The sequence below is a fragment of the Cygnus atratus genome, chromosome 19 (genome assembly GCF_013377495.2).
Source record: "Cygnus atratus isolate AKBS03 ecotype Queensland, Australia chromosome 19, CAtr_DNAZoo_HiC_assembly, whole genome shotgun sequence".
In the NCBI taxonomy this organism is placed as follows: Eukaryota; Metazoa; Chordata; class Aves; order Anseriformes; family Anatidae; genus Cygnus; species Cygnus atratus.
The window spans coordinates 9,949,580-9,965,167 of NC_066380.1; the positions used below are offsets into that span (position 1 = coordinate 9,949,580).

A 15,588-nucleotide genomic window follows, 5' to 3' on the forward strand; every position below is an offset into this window, starting at 1 on the left:
TCCCAGCCGAGCCCGGCCCGCCCCAGGGGCAGCGGGGCCGGACCTGCGCTCGGCCGAGACTTCGGGTCCCCGGTTAAGAGGCAGCCGGGTAGTTCTGAACGCAAAGGGTCTGGGAACCCAGCCCAGGGTGTCCGCACACTGAAAAGGTCACGAACGGCATCCCGAGGAAGTGACCCTCACTCCCCCAGACCGCTTCAGTCGTGGGTGGGAGGAGGCAGATGGACCGCGTTTCTCACCGCGCACCATTTATCCACCAGCAGGCCGAAGTACGCGCCTGTGCCTCTGCTTGCTGTGGTTCGGTCACACGTAACTCACAAAGTGCAGGCCGCCAGTGAGCTACACCTAATCCTACATCCATGTTTATTAAAGCTCATGAGCTCACTTTTTAATTCCATAGAAAGCAATTTTTCTTTTTTTTCCCCCCTTTTCTTTTTGTGCAGAAAGGGAACAGCTGCTCTCTCCTCCGCCTTTCACACGCCTGGCGTCGCGTTGCCGGATCAGGTTTGCAGCCCTAATACCTCTCCTGTTGCCTTTTTCTTGGGGGGTTGGGGGGGGGGGGGGGCGGGGGTGACCAGACAAAAAAGCTACCAAAACAAAGGAAAAAGGTATTAAATAAAACAAAACAAAACGCAGACTAGAAGGGGTCCTTTGCCACAGCTCTCTGGTTCAGCAGACGAGCCCGGGGAAGGCGCGATGCCAGCCCCGGGGCCGGGTGAGGCCGCCAAGGGCTCGCTGCGTGCGGTGCAGGAGGAGAAAAAGCCCCGGTCAAGCCAACTGTCGTAGGCCGGCACGGGGAGCAGATGGTGCCTGCAGCCATGCAAATCAAAAGGTTTAAGGCGCGCTGAGCGATAAAGGGAAAAAAAAAAAAAAAAAAAACCAACAAAAACAACGAGCCTGCCCATCTCCCGCCAAGCAAGCAGGAGATAAGAAATACGCAGGAAGGCCCATCGGCCTCCAAAGCACCGCCAGGCAAACCGGGCTCTGCAGCGAGCCCTTCCCCAGCACCATTTGCTGCTTGAAGCTACCCGGGGGACGGGCCTTGGGGTCGCCAGCAGGAGCCAGCGCGTGATTTTTGCCTGCGCGTGAGCCCAGGGGCCGGCCGTGCTGCAGCGCGGGCTCTTCGCCAGGGGGATCCCGGGCGGGCAGCGAGAGCCCTGCAAGGGGAGCTCAGGGCACCCGCGGGGCGCACGGAGCTGGCACCGCGAAGGATCGCTCCTCTCGCGAGCAGGAAGCTGTGGGCGGCCGGCACCGGGGCTAACACCGCACGTGGCCACGGCAGGAGGAGCTCGGGCAACAAGCACGCGGCCTTCAGGCTTTAACAGAGAGACAAAAACCAAGCTCAGGGTGTAAGCATTGGAAACCTCGGCTCAGCCAAAGGATCGGACAGCCTGACACAAAGCACGCTTCCAACGGTTTCCATCGAGAACCAGCCACGGAAGCACAGCCTCACGCTTGGGCACAGGTCAGCCGTTCTTTGCTAAGCCAGTGACACGCGTCCGTGCTGCGAGCATCGACAAGTAAATCCTTCCTCTCCTCCGCCCAGACTTCTTGTAAACTGGGAACAACTCCGCTTCCCTGCCGGATTTACCCTGGTGCAAGAGCAACGTGAGGAGCCGTGACAGGCCACAGCGCTGTCGGGAGCTCAGACCCGCAGCTCACCCGTGGGCACGAGCAGCCGGCCCTGGCCAAAAAGATGGAGCCTCAGCTCATCTCGCGGGGAGCAGCCGGCCCTCCTGACCTCTGTTACAACAAAGAGAGGTCTGGGCATCCCCGCTATTGGACTGACTCCTACTGAAAGCCTCGGGGTTTCCAGCAGGCCGTTCTCATCCATCTGAATCTTTGTTTCCCAAGCAGCATCCCCGCTCCACCCAGGATTCACGCTCTCCCTTCCACGGGGACGTTGCTGCTGCTCGGACCACGAGGCCCGAAGAAAAGCCGCTGCAGGAACCCCAGAGCGGAGCAGACCTCGGCAGCTACGGAACACGCTCCCTCCTCTCTGCAATGAAGAGGAGCGCGGAGCTGCCCCGGATCCCGGCCAGCGGCGGGAGCTCTCGAAGCAGCGTTCCCAGCGCCGAGAGGCGCCAGGGAGAAGCCATCGCTTCTTCACGTTGGAGTAAAAGAGCTGGGTGCCAAGGCAAGGCCACCCGAGGTGGCTTCCGAGGGGCTCTGTAGGGCAGAGCCCCAGCCAAGCGGCCCTGGCCAGCAGCAGCTTTACAACCTCCAGGCACCGCTCTGGATCAAATCAGAACCCAGCAGCGCGGCGCACGATGCTGCTGCGCCTTCGCAGCCCTGCGCGGAGGCAAAAAAAAATAAATAAAATAAAATTAGGCCAATAAAAAAAAGATGGCTGTGGATTTGGAAGCATTCTCACCAAAAGGAGGCTACAGAAAACCACTGCAAAGCCCTCGAAGCCTCTTCCCCGAGGCCAGGCGCTCTCCCACCCGTGCTCCATCACCCACAGCGGGCGGGAGGCAGCACCCACGGGTGCCCGCCGCCCACCGGCCCACGGCAGAGCTGCCCATCCATTCCCACCGGCCCACGGCTCCACCCAGCCGAGTCAGCAGCAACTTCGCTGCAAGTGTCAATACCTCCATGTTTGGGTGGCTTGCTTTTCCCCCCTTAAATTCAGAGCAAACTTCCCCTTCTGCTCACACCCCATGGCCCAATCCGTCGGCTCCTGATTGGCAGGGAAATCCTATACCCACCCTCCCCGCCAGAAGTGTCGGCTCTTGCAGCAGTCCCAACAAAAGCCAACTGCCAAGCTCGGGCTGCTTCACAATAAAAGTCTCGCACTCTCCTTTTTTTTTTTTATTATTTATTTTTTTTTTCCCCCCTTTTCCTGCAGCCGGCTGCCTCCGTTCCCCGGCTGACCCCGGGCTGATTGTTAACCTCCAGCCACTGGAGAGCCTCCCCAAAGGTTACGTGCCACGACCAACGAAGCGTTATTCCCCCTACCACGACCTTTTATTTGTAGGTTTTGAAGGAAAGAAAAATGGCTGCGTCTTAAGAAAGGTGTTTGAAAGGGCTTTAGAAGCCACGAGGACCCAAGCAGAGAAGCAAGCGCTGTTTTTAGTCTTTCTTCTCCAGCTCTGCTTGCAAAAAATAAGGCTCCCCTTCTTCCACGAGGTCTTTGGAGGGGATGGAAGAGAGGTCAGACCGAGGAAAGGGTCTGCAGCGCTCCCAGGCAGGCAACTACAAACGACACTGGTGCCTTTAAAACAAAAAACAACAACAAAAAGAGCAGAGCTGGGAAGCACAGAAAGAGCCGTCTCATCTCAGCCTCCTCCTTGGCATTTTCAGCAGCCATCCGCGTGCCCTTCGCAAGGGTCCGAGCAGGCTTTACAGCCAAAGACAGAACACGCACAGCAAAGCCCCAGCACACTGCAGCTCACCAAGCCCAAGAGAGCAGTTGGCTGCATCGTGACCCAGGGCTCTCTGACAGCAGACCAGGAAGGAGCAGAGGTGGATGTGCTAAGATGTCTACCTTCACCAGAGTCCCTTTTTTCTTTTTCTTTTTTTTTTTTGTTTCCCTTAAAAACCAACCTCCTAGGAACCTGAAACTTTGCAGCAACGTTGTTCTGAGGCAGGCAGTTAGTGCAGGTCGCCCTGAGAGAGGGCTGCCAGCAGGATGACCGACCCCTCTCCAGCTCCGCCGCACAGAACCGCGTGCGGGAGCACCAACGCACCGGGCGAGAGGGACGGCGCCGACCCCGCAAGCCCTGGGGCCTGGAAGCCCCAGACCAAGTGGCTGGCACCCAGGGGACACCGACCCCCCAGGGGTGACGCCGCCAGCACACGGGTCCCCACGAGCCACAGACCCCGCCAGCTCCCACCCGCCAGCCACCGGGCAGGACTTCACCCCCAGCACGGCGGCGAGGTCTGCAGAACGCACTGCAGCACGAAAGGGAGGCAAAGCTCCCGAGAAATGATGCAACTCCAGCAGCAGCACATCCCCGTTCACTCTCGTTTTTCCCTCCCGAAAGAAAACCAACAAACCCAACTTGCTCATAGTAACCTTTGCCTTAAAGAGAAGGCAAGCGTTTTGCAGCTAGTTACATGGGAAGCAATGATTAAGAAAACGCTCGTGGAAAGACAGCGCTTCTCTTGTAGGCAGGAGGAGATGGCTGATTTCACACTCCAGCACCACTCAGGTCCTGCCGTGCATGGGCAAGGTCTGGGATCACCGCTCGTGGGGGACGCTGACCGCAGGCCCGTCATTAGAAGCAGCAGGAGAAGCATTTGATTTGGAGCAGGACGGAAACGTAACGCCAATGTACCTGGCCTACAAAGCGGTCACCAGTCTCAAAGCTCCTTTTCTAGGTTAAGGCCACTTCCTTATAAGCCTCGTGCAATCATGTGAACATGGAATTTTATCAGCAGCTCACAACAAGCACTCCTCTCAGCCCGAAGTTTGTCCCCAAATCAAACAAGACCTGCAGTTCTTTTGTCTCCCACATCCCTCCCGTCCAGGCTCTTCCTAAAAGGACAGAAACATTTCCTTCTCTGCCCCCATGGCTCCCTCCTACTCCAGCCGCGCAAATCAACTCCCCAGACAGGGGGAAGGGTAGAAACGAGGCGCAAGTCCCTGCATGCAAAAGCTGGGAACAAGGAGACACTTGCATGAAAGGCAACAGGACCTCGTATCGCACAAGGCAGCCCACAATGGTGCTCAGGCTTCTGGCAGGGGGGTTTGCAGAGCCCGAGCTCCACGGAGCTCCTGCAGCGGCGAGGCCATGAGCAGGACAGCAGCTCTGGCACGGCCGCAGCGACGCCGTCTCGCTGCTTCCATGCTGGGAAGCGTTGCGCCCATCTAACTGTGCCCCAGTAGAGTTAAAACCAGTACGACTTGTATGTGCAGACAAGTGTAAATCCAGAGCAGACAAAGGCATCTCCTCCTTCCACTGGCTGAGGTTAGCAAGAAGTACACCTGCTGCCTGCCTTCTCTTAGCACCAGGGAGGGGGAGCAGGGAACCCTAAAACGGAGCCAAAGATTCCTCGTCCTCTCTAGCAGAAGCAAACCAGCCATTTCAGAAACACCAAGTCGCCAGGAAGGCTCAGCAAGGATGAAACCATAGCACCAAGAAGAGCCTGGAGCGAGCAGTCTGCAGCACCCTGGCACACTGGGGCGCAGCAGTCACCCCATCAACAGCACCCAGGCACCTCTTCGGCCTCCACGCTCCTCTTCCTCCCTCCCCCAAACCACCGCAGCCAGAGGAGCAGCTCCCTCGCCCCTGCCCGGCCCGGGGACGCCGGGCGAAGGGGCTCCTGCTCCAGGCCGGAGCCGAAGGAGGTGGCCCCAGCCCAGGCGCTTCCTTGGGAAGGCCCTCACCCCGCGCACACCACCTCTTCCGTGCCACCTGCAGCCACAGCGACGCCTGCGAGCCGGGAAAGCAGACAGGGAGAGGAAAAAAAGGCAAAAAACAACACAAAAGTTGCACCCTAGGGCCTGTCCCTCTAATAGCTACAGCAAAACCTCACCAAGACTTTACTCTCCTGGAGGGTGAGAAAGGCACGCAGCGCTGCCCAGCACCCGAAGTCCTAGAGGTGGCAGCTCCTCACCACCTCGCCTCCATGGCCTACGGGCTTCGTCCTTCGTGGGGCTTTTTTTCTGCTCTGTCATTAAGAGTGGAGCCTGGTCTTTTCCTTCAATCCCAAGAATTGCACTGAATTAGATCATCTTTCTCGGCTCACCTCCCCCTACAGGCAGCTCCCGAGCATGCTCAGCTCGGCCTGGCGCTGCCATTTCATAACTGCATTGTTTACAGACGCACACTGACCTGCCATTTTTTGACAGTAAGAGAGGAGCTGGTGTTTGCAACCACGGTCGCTCGCAGCCCCTGCTCCTCGCCACCGCCGGGGCGCAGGCGGGCTCCTGCCTCGCAATAAAAATCCAATTTGGAGAAGGGAAATTGCAAAGTGTGGAAAGTCGCAGGCTATTGTTCTTGTTGTTGTTTTTCGCCTTGATTTAGGTCAAAATCCACCTGCTCTGAACGCGCAGTCTAGGAGGAAGAAGTTAACCCCTCTCTGGGGCAAGGGGAGCACAGGTCTCGTCCAGCTCAGTGCAGAATGCCAGCCATGATTTCAGCTTCTTCGAATCACAACTGTGCTTCGATGTCACCTAAAAATATAATGCTCAGCACAGTCTGCCATCCTCCGTCAAGCCTTCCTCTGAGAAAGAAAGGGTTGGAAATATGGTATTTCCCTTGAATAAACAAGTTGGCTTAGTCCCAGCACATACAGTTTTCTCCTTTAAATGCAAACCAGAGTATTTTTGCAGGCACACAGGAGAATGAGGAGAGGAGGAGGGGAAAAGTTCCTCATTTAACACCAAGAGCTCCATGAAAAGCCTTGTAAGGTTGCTCCCAGTCCCTCTCTGTTCTAGTCCTCTCCCCGTCTGTGCTTATCACACTTCCCAGGTGAAAGCAGCTCCGAGTTATGCTGGAGAGAAAATGCCAGAAGAGCTGGAGGTTTCCTCATCCTTGGAACAAGGACAATTTGTGCAAAGCTTCCTTTACAAGAGGCACTGTGCTGCTCCGACACAGTATGGCAGCGTTGCAGGGAAGACGCTCGCACGTCAGATCTTCTTAACCCCCACCGCCTCTCCCCTTCTCCACCACTTCCACCAGGCTTCCCCCTCCTGAGGGGACTGAAGGGAAAAAGTATAATTACCAGCTTTGGGGGAAGCAAGCTCGTATTTTGGATCCCAGAATATTTTTAAGAGCTTGCTCTGTATTTTTTTCCCCTACCAATATTATTTTTTTTTCCCTTTTTTTTTTTTAAACACACATTCCAATTAAGCTTATACAGTGCATGAGCTTCTCTCCCGCTGCTTTACTGACTACTGTAAACCCCGCCAGGCAGAGCTGTGCTGCCTGTCCTCCTCCGCTGCCCCCCTCCAGGTCCAACGCCACCAGAGAGCAGAGCCAGACATTTCCTACGCCGCAGAACAGACCAAGGACTTCAAACAGGCACCGGGAGGGGAGGAGGGACGGACGGACGGACGAATCTGCAGAGGGCCGAGACGGGACGTCAGGGGAGATCACGTTACGGCTGCTGGGGTCTCCTCTGCGAAGAGGGTTTGATTTCAAAACTCATTTAATTTACAGTAGTTGAAAAGAACCGGCTGAAAGTGGTAGTTAAGGGTTATAAATTCAAGATTTGCTTCCAAATCACTGACATTGCAGTTCGCTGCAGGAACATATGGTCCTCCGAGCCTCGAGAGCAGGGAGCGCACGCTGCCAGAGCCCCAAGTCTTTGGGCTGAACCAAAAGCAAGAGATTTCTCCCATTGCAGGGCGGTCGCTGCAGCACTTCCTTGACCTTTAGCAGCTCCAGGAGCAGGATGGGCAGAAGGAAAAAATTAAGGGGAAAAAGAGAAAAGCACAACAAAAAGCCGCACCAGGAATCGAGTCATCCATCCCTCCCCCAGCCATCCACAAACCAGCTGGCCATGACAGCGAAGCTCCTTAAATGTCCTTGTTTACCTGAACGAAATAGCTCCCTGCCATTGTACACGCAGCACACGATCCAGAGATGGCACCGGGCGGAGGAGGTGGCTCCAGCACCCCCGTGCACATCCCGCAGCAGGATCCGGCCCCCGCGCTGGAGGGGATCGGTGGCTGCGGCATGGCCCGCGCCGAGGATGCCTGGGGGCACGGGCAGCCCGGCCGGATCCTGAGCCCCCCCCGCCAGGCCTACAGGGAGACGTTTGGATAACTGGGGGGCTGACCAGCTGAAAATACATCCCATAGGAAAATCCAAAATCTTCTTGCAAAGAGGGGTGATAAAAAAATAAGGTGAAGGGTGGGAGAAGGGCGTTGTTTTTTTTCCCAGAGGTGACCACCACGGGTGGGCAAAGAAAGCGCCTGGGCTCGGGAGGCCTCATGGTTATTTTGAAAGGCTGGTGGAGGCTGCTGATGTTGGAGTTAAAGGAATTTCAAAGTTGGTTCAGTAGGCAAAGGGGAAATAAAAAAAGTAAAAATAAAAGGCCCATTTTAGGGCTATTAACCCTTACTGAAGGGCAGCGTGGAAGTCCAGACCTGGGCTTGCTCTCCTCCCTCCAAAAAGTAGGTCAGGCTTTCCAGCACGGTTTTGCCAACACTTTCAGAAGGCACCAGCCAGCAGTACCGGAGCACGAGGTGCTTTCGGCAGTCGGTCACGTAGCCTCTGGTGGTGTGGCTCCTCGGCCTTCACCCCGCCAGCACAGCGGCTCTCCGGGGCACGAGCCGACCAGGCCACTTCCAGGCCTTCGCTCGTCGCTTCTAGCAAGAAACCTCTCCTCATGACTTCTTCCAACGCCCTTTCCTTCCACACGTTAAACGACAACCGGGGAGCATGCTGCTAGTTGAAAGGAGACAGGCTAGATGCTCAGAGGAGGCACCGCCGCCTGCCCGCGGGCCCCCTCACACCCCCAGGCGTGCTCCTGGATGCCGAGCCCCACAGCAGGGCCGGCACCGCCATGCCCGGGGCTCTCCTCACGCAGGCTCGGAGCCGGGTGGCTGCCCCAGGCCCGCCCAGCAAACCAGAAAGCATCTGCGTTTAACACAAACAGCAAAAAAATGCCAACATGGCAGGGCCAGGGGGCTGAATTTTAGCTAAATAAGCTGCAGGCCTGGGCCTCCTGCCATGAGACCAACCACGGACGTTTCATTTTAATCAGCTGCTTGGATTGCAAGCTACCACCAAAAGAAGGGGGGGAGGGGGAGGAGGGAACACCCAAAAATTTGTTTTTTTCCTGGTAAAATAATATTTGTTCTTCCCACCAGCCTCAGCAGAGAGCTGTAGGCCTGGCTGGACCCAACTGAGGGCTTCCAGCCCCGATCCAGCAGCCGGGGTCCTCTCCTTCTCTCCTTCCCCTTGGAGCAGCCCAGAGACCCCAGCCTCCCTCCGCTCCTCTTGCCCACGGCTGCTGCAAGCAGGGAGGGCTGCTGGTAGAACCAAATTTTCCAGAGACTTCATGCTTTTAAAATAAATAAATAAATAAATAAATAAATAAGCACCAAAAAAATTAAAAAAAAATGATACCCCCAAACAAGCCTCCCCACTCCAGAAGACAAATAAAAGACTGCTTGGATACAAAGCCCAAGCTTTCCCAGAGCCAGGTAATTCCAGATGTACGTGCAAGGCCATGGAACAGAACAAAGTCACAATCATAACAACACAAAAGAGCAGTCAAAGGCTGACAAGGCAGGCTCCAGGCTGCTCCCCAAACCGCCCCTGCGCCCTGCCCCACGTGGCTGCCTTCCTGCCGCGCTCCCTCCCTCGCACGGGGCAGGAAAAAAAGAAAGAATTGACAAAAAATAATCCAGCCATGATTATCTGAACTGTCTTCCTCCTCTCCGAGGCTTCTCCTTTCCCACCTGGCGCCAGGCTGCCTGCGGCCACAACCGGAGGGAAGCTGCTATTTATGAGGCATGGGAGATGGACACTGCGAGCTACTGTACCTGCAGACATCTGTGGTCTTCTCCTGGGGAAGACTCAAAGAGTTGCATATTCCAGATCCTCATGAGCAGTGATTCAGTTTCTGCTCATGTGATAAAAGCTCCCTCTACAGAGTGAGCATGCCCAGAGGAGACCATTTCACTGCTCCCTCCAAGCTGCAGCCATTTCACAGAGAACCTGCAGGCTCCAGCGTCCATTGGAGCGGCGATCAGCCCGGGCATCCCGGGGACGCCCCGGTAATGCAGATCATCTGTCAACTTTCTGACAGGGTGCCAGGCCTCAAACTGATCGCTCGCCTGAAAAAAAAAAAGCCTTTTAAGCCCAGAATGTGTTCAGTTTCAGTGGCCTTCAAGAGTAGCCCTTGCCCACAAAAAAAAAGGGAAGGGGAGCAGGGATGGGGAGGGATGCTGCATGGCTTGGGGACATCCCTGTGCTGATTTTGTTTTGCTTAATCGGGTGTCTGTCCTGCGAGGAGGGGGATGAAGGCACACGGGTTAAACTGGTTAAGTGTGCAGTGTCCAACTGCAAGTGAATTTGAGATGTGATCTGCTGAGCTGAAGGGGTGCTGGTTTCCACTGCGGGGATTTATAATACAACATGACCTGGTACAACCAACCTTAAAAGCGTATCACAGGCATAGTCATTAAAAAGAGAGGGGAAAACATAATGAAGAGATAGTGAGTGCACTGTGAGGTGCAGTAGCTCTGAGCTCAGCCTATGTCAAACCATATGATACAGCTGGCCCAGCCAGCTAGATAAAAGAAGGAAATTTTAGCTTCAAAATAAAAGTTGTTTGTCTCTGTTCCTCTGAACAATTAAGCACAAACTCTTGGCAACCTTCGTAGCTGCTCAAGCTCCCGGTAAAACGTGCAGGAACATCTGTGAGCAGAGCTGGGCTGGGAGGGAGGCGAGCGCCCGGCCGGCCCTGGCAGGGAGGCAGCGCAGCGGGGTGCCCGCGGCCCCCCGGGACCGCCCGCCCGGCAGGGGGAGGGCGGCCATGGCGAGGAGAGACGAGGAGGAAGAGGAAGCTCAGAAACGGGCTGTGGCACCTCCCGGCTGCTCTTGGCCAAAGCAAAGCAATTCCTCCATGAAATCAGAGCACAGAGGACAATTGTCTTTAAGGCTAAGTGTTAAAGTGAAGACGAGCTTGGCGTAGTGCGTTGCAGTGGGCTTGGGGGGGAGGGGGCAGGGAACAGGCTGCACAGTGGGAGGAAAAGCCACAGAAACCATGGAGAGGTTTCGAGAAGCCCAGTGATTTTATTTGCCTTGCACCTTGCATGAAAAGCAGGCGTTCAAACCGACGCCTTCAGCACAAGCATGAAGCCATCGGCTGCTCTGCTCTACCCATCCCCTGCTCTGCTCTGCTGAGCATCGCCAGCGTGTCCTGCTGTTGCGTTATCGCAGCCTGGAAGCATCAACAAGCCACGTTTTCCCCAGACCAAGCAACTACTTCACCACTGTGTCCATGCACATTTGCAAAGCGGCAACAGTTAAAGCAGCAGAAGAGCCTGCCGTGGGTCTGCCTCGGCTGCAATGACATTATTTTTCTCTCTGCACTCTGGAGAAGTTTCACTCCTAAACAGTTAAAGCACACAAGGCTGAATTGAGATGACTGAAATTCGTAGAGAATGAATATTCGGGATGACAGTACAAAGCAAGGATCTCTCACCCACTGGGTTTTTGTTTGATGTAAATTTTAAGTTTTAATATACATAAAATGAGATTTTGCTGGCCTTTCTATCAATCACTGAAAGGTAGAGAAGTAACTAATTTAAGACAATCCCAAAAAGCCCAAAACAAAAGCAGACTGGAGCTGTATTACCCACTGCATCGAGAGATTACTGTAGTTCAAACCAAAGATGGCTGTGTCGATGTGTCACCCTTCCTTGCAGCATGAAATTACCAAGCTTTCATCAAAAACACAGAAACAGAAACGAAGATATTACTAAGTGCAAAGTCAGCGAGCTACCACCATCCACATCCCTTTGCAGAGAGCAAAGGAGGCCGGAGACCCACGCTGCAGCGCTCGGTCCTCCTGCATGCCCAGGGCCGTGGCGCTCCCCACTGCATCTCAGCGCTAGAGATGTTTTCACTGCCGAGGTTAAAAATATACTGAGAGCAGAAGCGACCGGAGACACTTTTCACATCTCATGTTCGTCCTTGAAAGCATTAAAGACATTAAAAAAAATTAAAAAAAGAAAGAAAGAGGAAGCGGCTCAGGCTAGTGCAGATGCTTCAACAACCAACCCAAGCCAAACAAGGGATCCGCATCACCCCAGCACCTCCTGTCCCAGCCCTATCTCCCCACGTTGCAGAGCTCTGGGCTCCCTCCTAACAAGTCCCTGCAGGACACACAACCTTCCTTTGCCCCACGACACACGGGTGGCATGTCGGGAGGGATGAGCAGTTTAGCCGTTCAGGGACCGTATGCAGAAGCCCGCTGGACTGCGCTCCCCTCTCCTGGAAAATGAAATCCGTCTCCAAAATGGCTGGGGAAGGGGGGTTGCTCACACAACAGCCCACACCCCACAAAGCTTTCCCCTTAATTTACCCCAAGCAGCTCCCCCTTTATTTACCCCAGCAGTTTCCCCACCTAAGCATGCCCACGGGGGGGACAGCACAGCCCTCCCCATTTCAAACCACGTCCTACCAGGGACCAGCAAAGTACCCGGTATTCTGACACCGAGCCTCCCTGGCCTTGGTTCTCCCATAGAAAGCTTGAAAATCACTTTCAGAAATCTCACGTTTCCAAGAGGAAGGCAGCAGCACAACACAAAGGACACTGGGTTCCTCGGGGCTTTTGCTTAATTACACCATTACACACGGCATTTTCACAGCTCCCTTGCAGTGGAAACACAAGTGGGAGGCAAGGGGAGATGTTGCTTTTCTCTAGGAAGAACAATATTTAGCTCAGCAAAATGCAGGGGTTTCTCCTCATTTCCATCAGGCTCCTCTCTCGCTTCAGACCCTCCACTTGCTCAGATCCAAAGCTCACTTTCAGCCTCCTCAGAAGCGATCCCATAAACACAACGAAACAAACCACCACCTCTCGAGGGGCTTTCAGTGTAAGAAGAGCATTTCTGCTTGAATCCTGATTTGCTTCTGCCTTGCTAAGAACCGCTCCTCAGCTCTGCCACAAGCTCTTAAAATGCCTCCTTGCCTCCTCAGTGATTATTTACAACATTTCCTCGCCAGAATGCCCATTCCCAAGACACAGCAAGTGTCCTCAGCATCCTCCAGGAGAACCGAAATGCCCACATCCAGGCTCAGGTAACAGCTCTGAAGGAGCAGTCACTCATTAATGCACACTTCTGGAATCACAATTTTCTCCACCTTTTGAAACCTCTTTTTTTTTTTTTTCTCCCAAAAAACATTTTCAAGCCACCTCCTTCCCTCCTGCTTTTAGTTTTAGAAAACTGCCTTTAGCTAATAAGAAACATTAAATGTTCCCTGGGACGCTGTGTTGAATACATCACACACACCAAAAGGAGGAAAAAAAGAAAAAAAAAGATGCTGTTGCGGCAGATGTTGAGATGTAAGCTCTCTGGAAGACGTTGCTATGCTTTGATAAGAACATGCATTGAGTATTTCATTTATAGGGCAATCCTAGAACTTTATTTAGAAGCATATTGGCCAGACAGCTGTAATTCAGAGCATACTGTAGTCCTAACAGTTCCCAATTATAAACTCCCTCAGCTTTAACTTATAGTAACCACGGCTCCTTCTGTTCTGGAAATGTGAAAACACCATTCCTCTCCTTCATTCAGCTCTTGCACACCAAGAGCTCCCACCACAACAAAAACAGCCTTGCTCGAGAACGGTACTAAACAGCATCCCTTGCACACCCCATCTCACCATTTGCTCAACGGACAAACGGTTTATGGGGTTATTTTGGGGCCAGGAGGTGGGGTGGGAGCAGCACAAAGCCATCCTGCTTATTAGCAGTCTTCTGCCTGCTTTCCTGGCAGTGAAAATGGCCGCTCGCTTTCAGCCTCGCTTGTGCTGCAACGCTCAGCTCAAACACCAGGGCTCGGTGCGGATCCTGCCCACGAGCCTCACGTGTTCAGCGGTTCCCTGTTCTTTGACCTCACACCTATTTTTTTTTTCAGCATTAGGGCATTCACGTGAAAACAAGAGAGCTCTTCACTGGCAGAGAATCGGTGCTTCACGGTGCTTTTCTCTCTCCCCCAAAATCGCGAGTACCGCAGTCGACGGCTGTACGAGCGATTCCGCCGACATCACGCGTTTCTGCGAGGAGCAGAAGGAGCAGATGAACTCCTTAAACACAAAGCTCCTGCCTTCATGCAAATATCACTAGTTAAGAAGAGCGGAGAAATAAAGCAAGCATGACGTGTGTACAGAATTGGCTCTGAAGAGGCTGCTTTTCAGCAGCTGCCATAAGGTGGCAGTGGGTCTTTAAGGCTACCTTACACCTTCCGCACAAGCACAATAGGAAATTATCACACCAGTGGTTTTCAGCATCTGAAACTGTTTAATCAAATTTCCTCATCAAGGGAGCCAGACCATACGTGAAAACTTGGGCCCAAGACCGTTTCAGTGCCAGAGTCACACGAGGAGAAAAAGCCACCGGGATCAATTTGGAAAAGCTGTAAATGCTGCCCCGATCCGAGCCAAAGGAAATCAAAACCTTTTACTTTCAGCGTACAATTACAATGCCGTTTATTTTACATAAACACTTCTCTTTGTGCATTCATCCAACCACAAACAAGCCAGCATCCATTAAAAAATAGCAAAGCTCGCATCGCCGGGAAGCTGGGACTCGAGCTGGCTTTCTGCAGGGACTGCACAACCAACGCCTTCGAGCTCGGCACAGAGCTGCCCCACGGCCCAGGTCACGCAGAGGCTGGATCCTGCCCTGCCCCATCTCTTGCAGCTCAGAGAAGGAGGTGGAAGCGTTGGGTATGCCAGAAATGCAGAACTGGGCAGCAAATATGCAAGTAACTTTAGGTGGCAAAGGGACCCATCACACAGATTGACCTAAGTGTGCGAGACCATCACCCGGGAGGGAGCAGTAACACAAAGATGTACTTATCGCTCTTCATCATGAGCTGAACTGCATGATGAAAAGCAGCATGAGTGGCCCTGAAGAGCGAGCCACCCTGCTCACAGCATGCAGGCTGAAGACTGTAACCTCAGAGATTCCTGCTAGTAAAAGTTAACCATGGAAACTTTGCAATACCAAAGTCTTCCTGAGGCCCTGACACAGCAAGCCTTACCTTTAGAATCACGGAATATCCCAAGTTGGAAGGGACCCACAAGGATCATCGAGTCCAAAGGGACCCACAAGGATCATCGAGTCCAAAGGGACCCACAAGGATCATCGAGTCGACCTTTGCTCAGACCTGACCGACGCCACCGTGGACACCCAACAGCACCGTTCCCAGGGGGCGCAGAGGCGGCCAGCCCCTCCTGCCCCACACAAAGCCCCATCTCCCCTGCCCCTCGCTGACACAAGCCTGGGAGCCCGCCCGAGTGTCCCAGTGTCACCACGGGGCCTGCTTGTGGGGCAGGAGGGGTCAACCAGCTCAGCAGCACGGAGCTGCTGGTGCCTTCCATCTGTGAGAGCCGGCAAGCGCACGCACGCTGCACGAGCCCAGCCTCGCACACGCTCCCATTCCTTCCCCAGACTCACCGGCCAACACATGAAACCCAGAAAGCAATGCACAGAAAAAATCATCATCATCATCATCATCATCCCAGCCAAAGGAACAGACACTCATGTTCCTTCCTTCCCTTGCAAATCTGGAAGGGCCGATTTGGCAAGGTTTGTTTGCAACCCTTGGAATGCAAAACAAGACCGAGGACGGGAGCTGGAGTTTGACATTCCTTCGCCCTCCCACGATCAGGGACGAACCTGGCCTCGGAGCGCAGAGCAGGTCGGTGCCCTGCGAGGCCTCCCATTAATAACAATTAGCACCTGAGCGGTGGGGCCGCGCTCGCACAACTTCCATGGGGAAGGCGCAGCCCAGCAGGTCCCCACCGCCCTGGCTGCCAGCCCTGCCCCTCGGGGCACCACCCTGCTCGCCAGGCCCCTGCTTGATAGAGGCTCGAGGGCAGCCAAGGTCAGGGTTTTCAAATCCTCCCCGCTGATCCGCGGGAAGCAGCACGAAGCCGGCCGGTGGCAGTG

General features: G+C 54.3%; 1 protein-coding gene across 30 annotated transcripts in view; it reads right to left on the reverse strand.

Moving 5' to 3' along the window:
- The window catches only part of EHMT1 (euchromatic histone lysine methyltransferase 1), a 115,050-nt gene that overhangs the window by 61,344 nt on the left and 38,118 nt on the right, over positions 1 to 15,588 (reverse strand). For 6 of the 30 annotated variants that reach the window (XM_050714682.1, XM_050714675.1, XM_035564741.2 and 3 more), the window contains exon 1: positions 7,484 to 7,981. The exons of 11 other annotated variants lie outside the window; for them this stretch is intronic. In XM_050714682.1, coding sequence (XP_050570639.1) covers positions 7,484 to 7,627 — 144 coding nt within the window. In that variant the 5' untranslated portion in view covers positions 7,628 to 7,981. 13 more of the 30 variants (XM_035564740.2, XM_050714678.1, XM_035564753.2 and 10 more) reach the window with 7 other exon arrangements.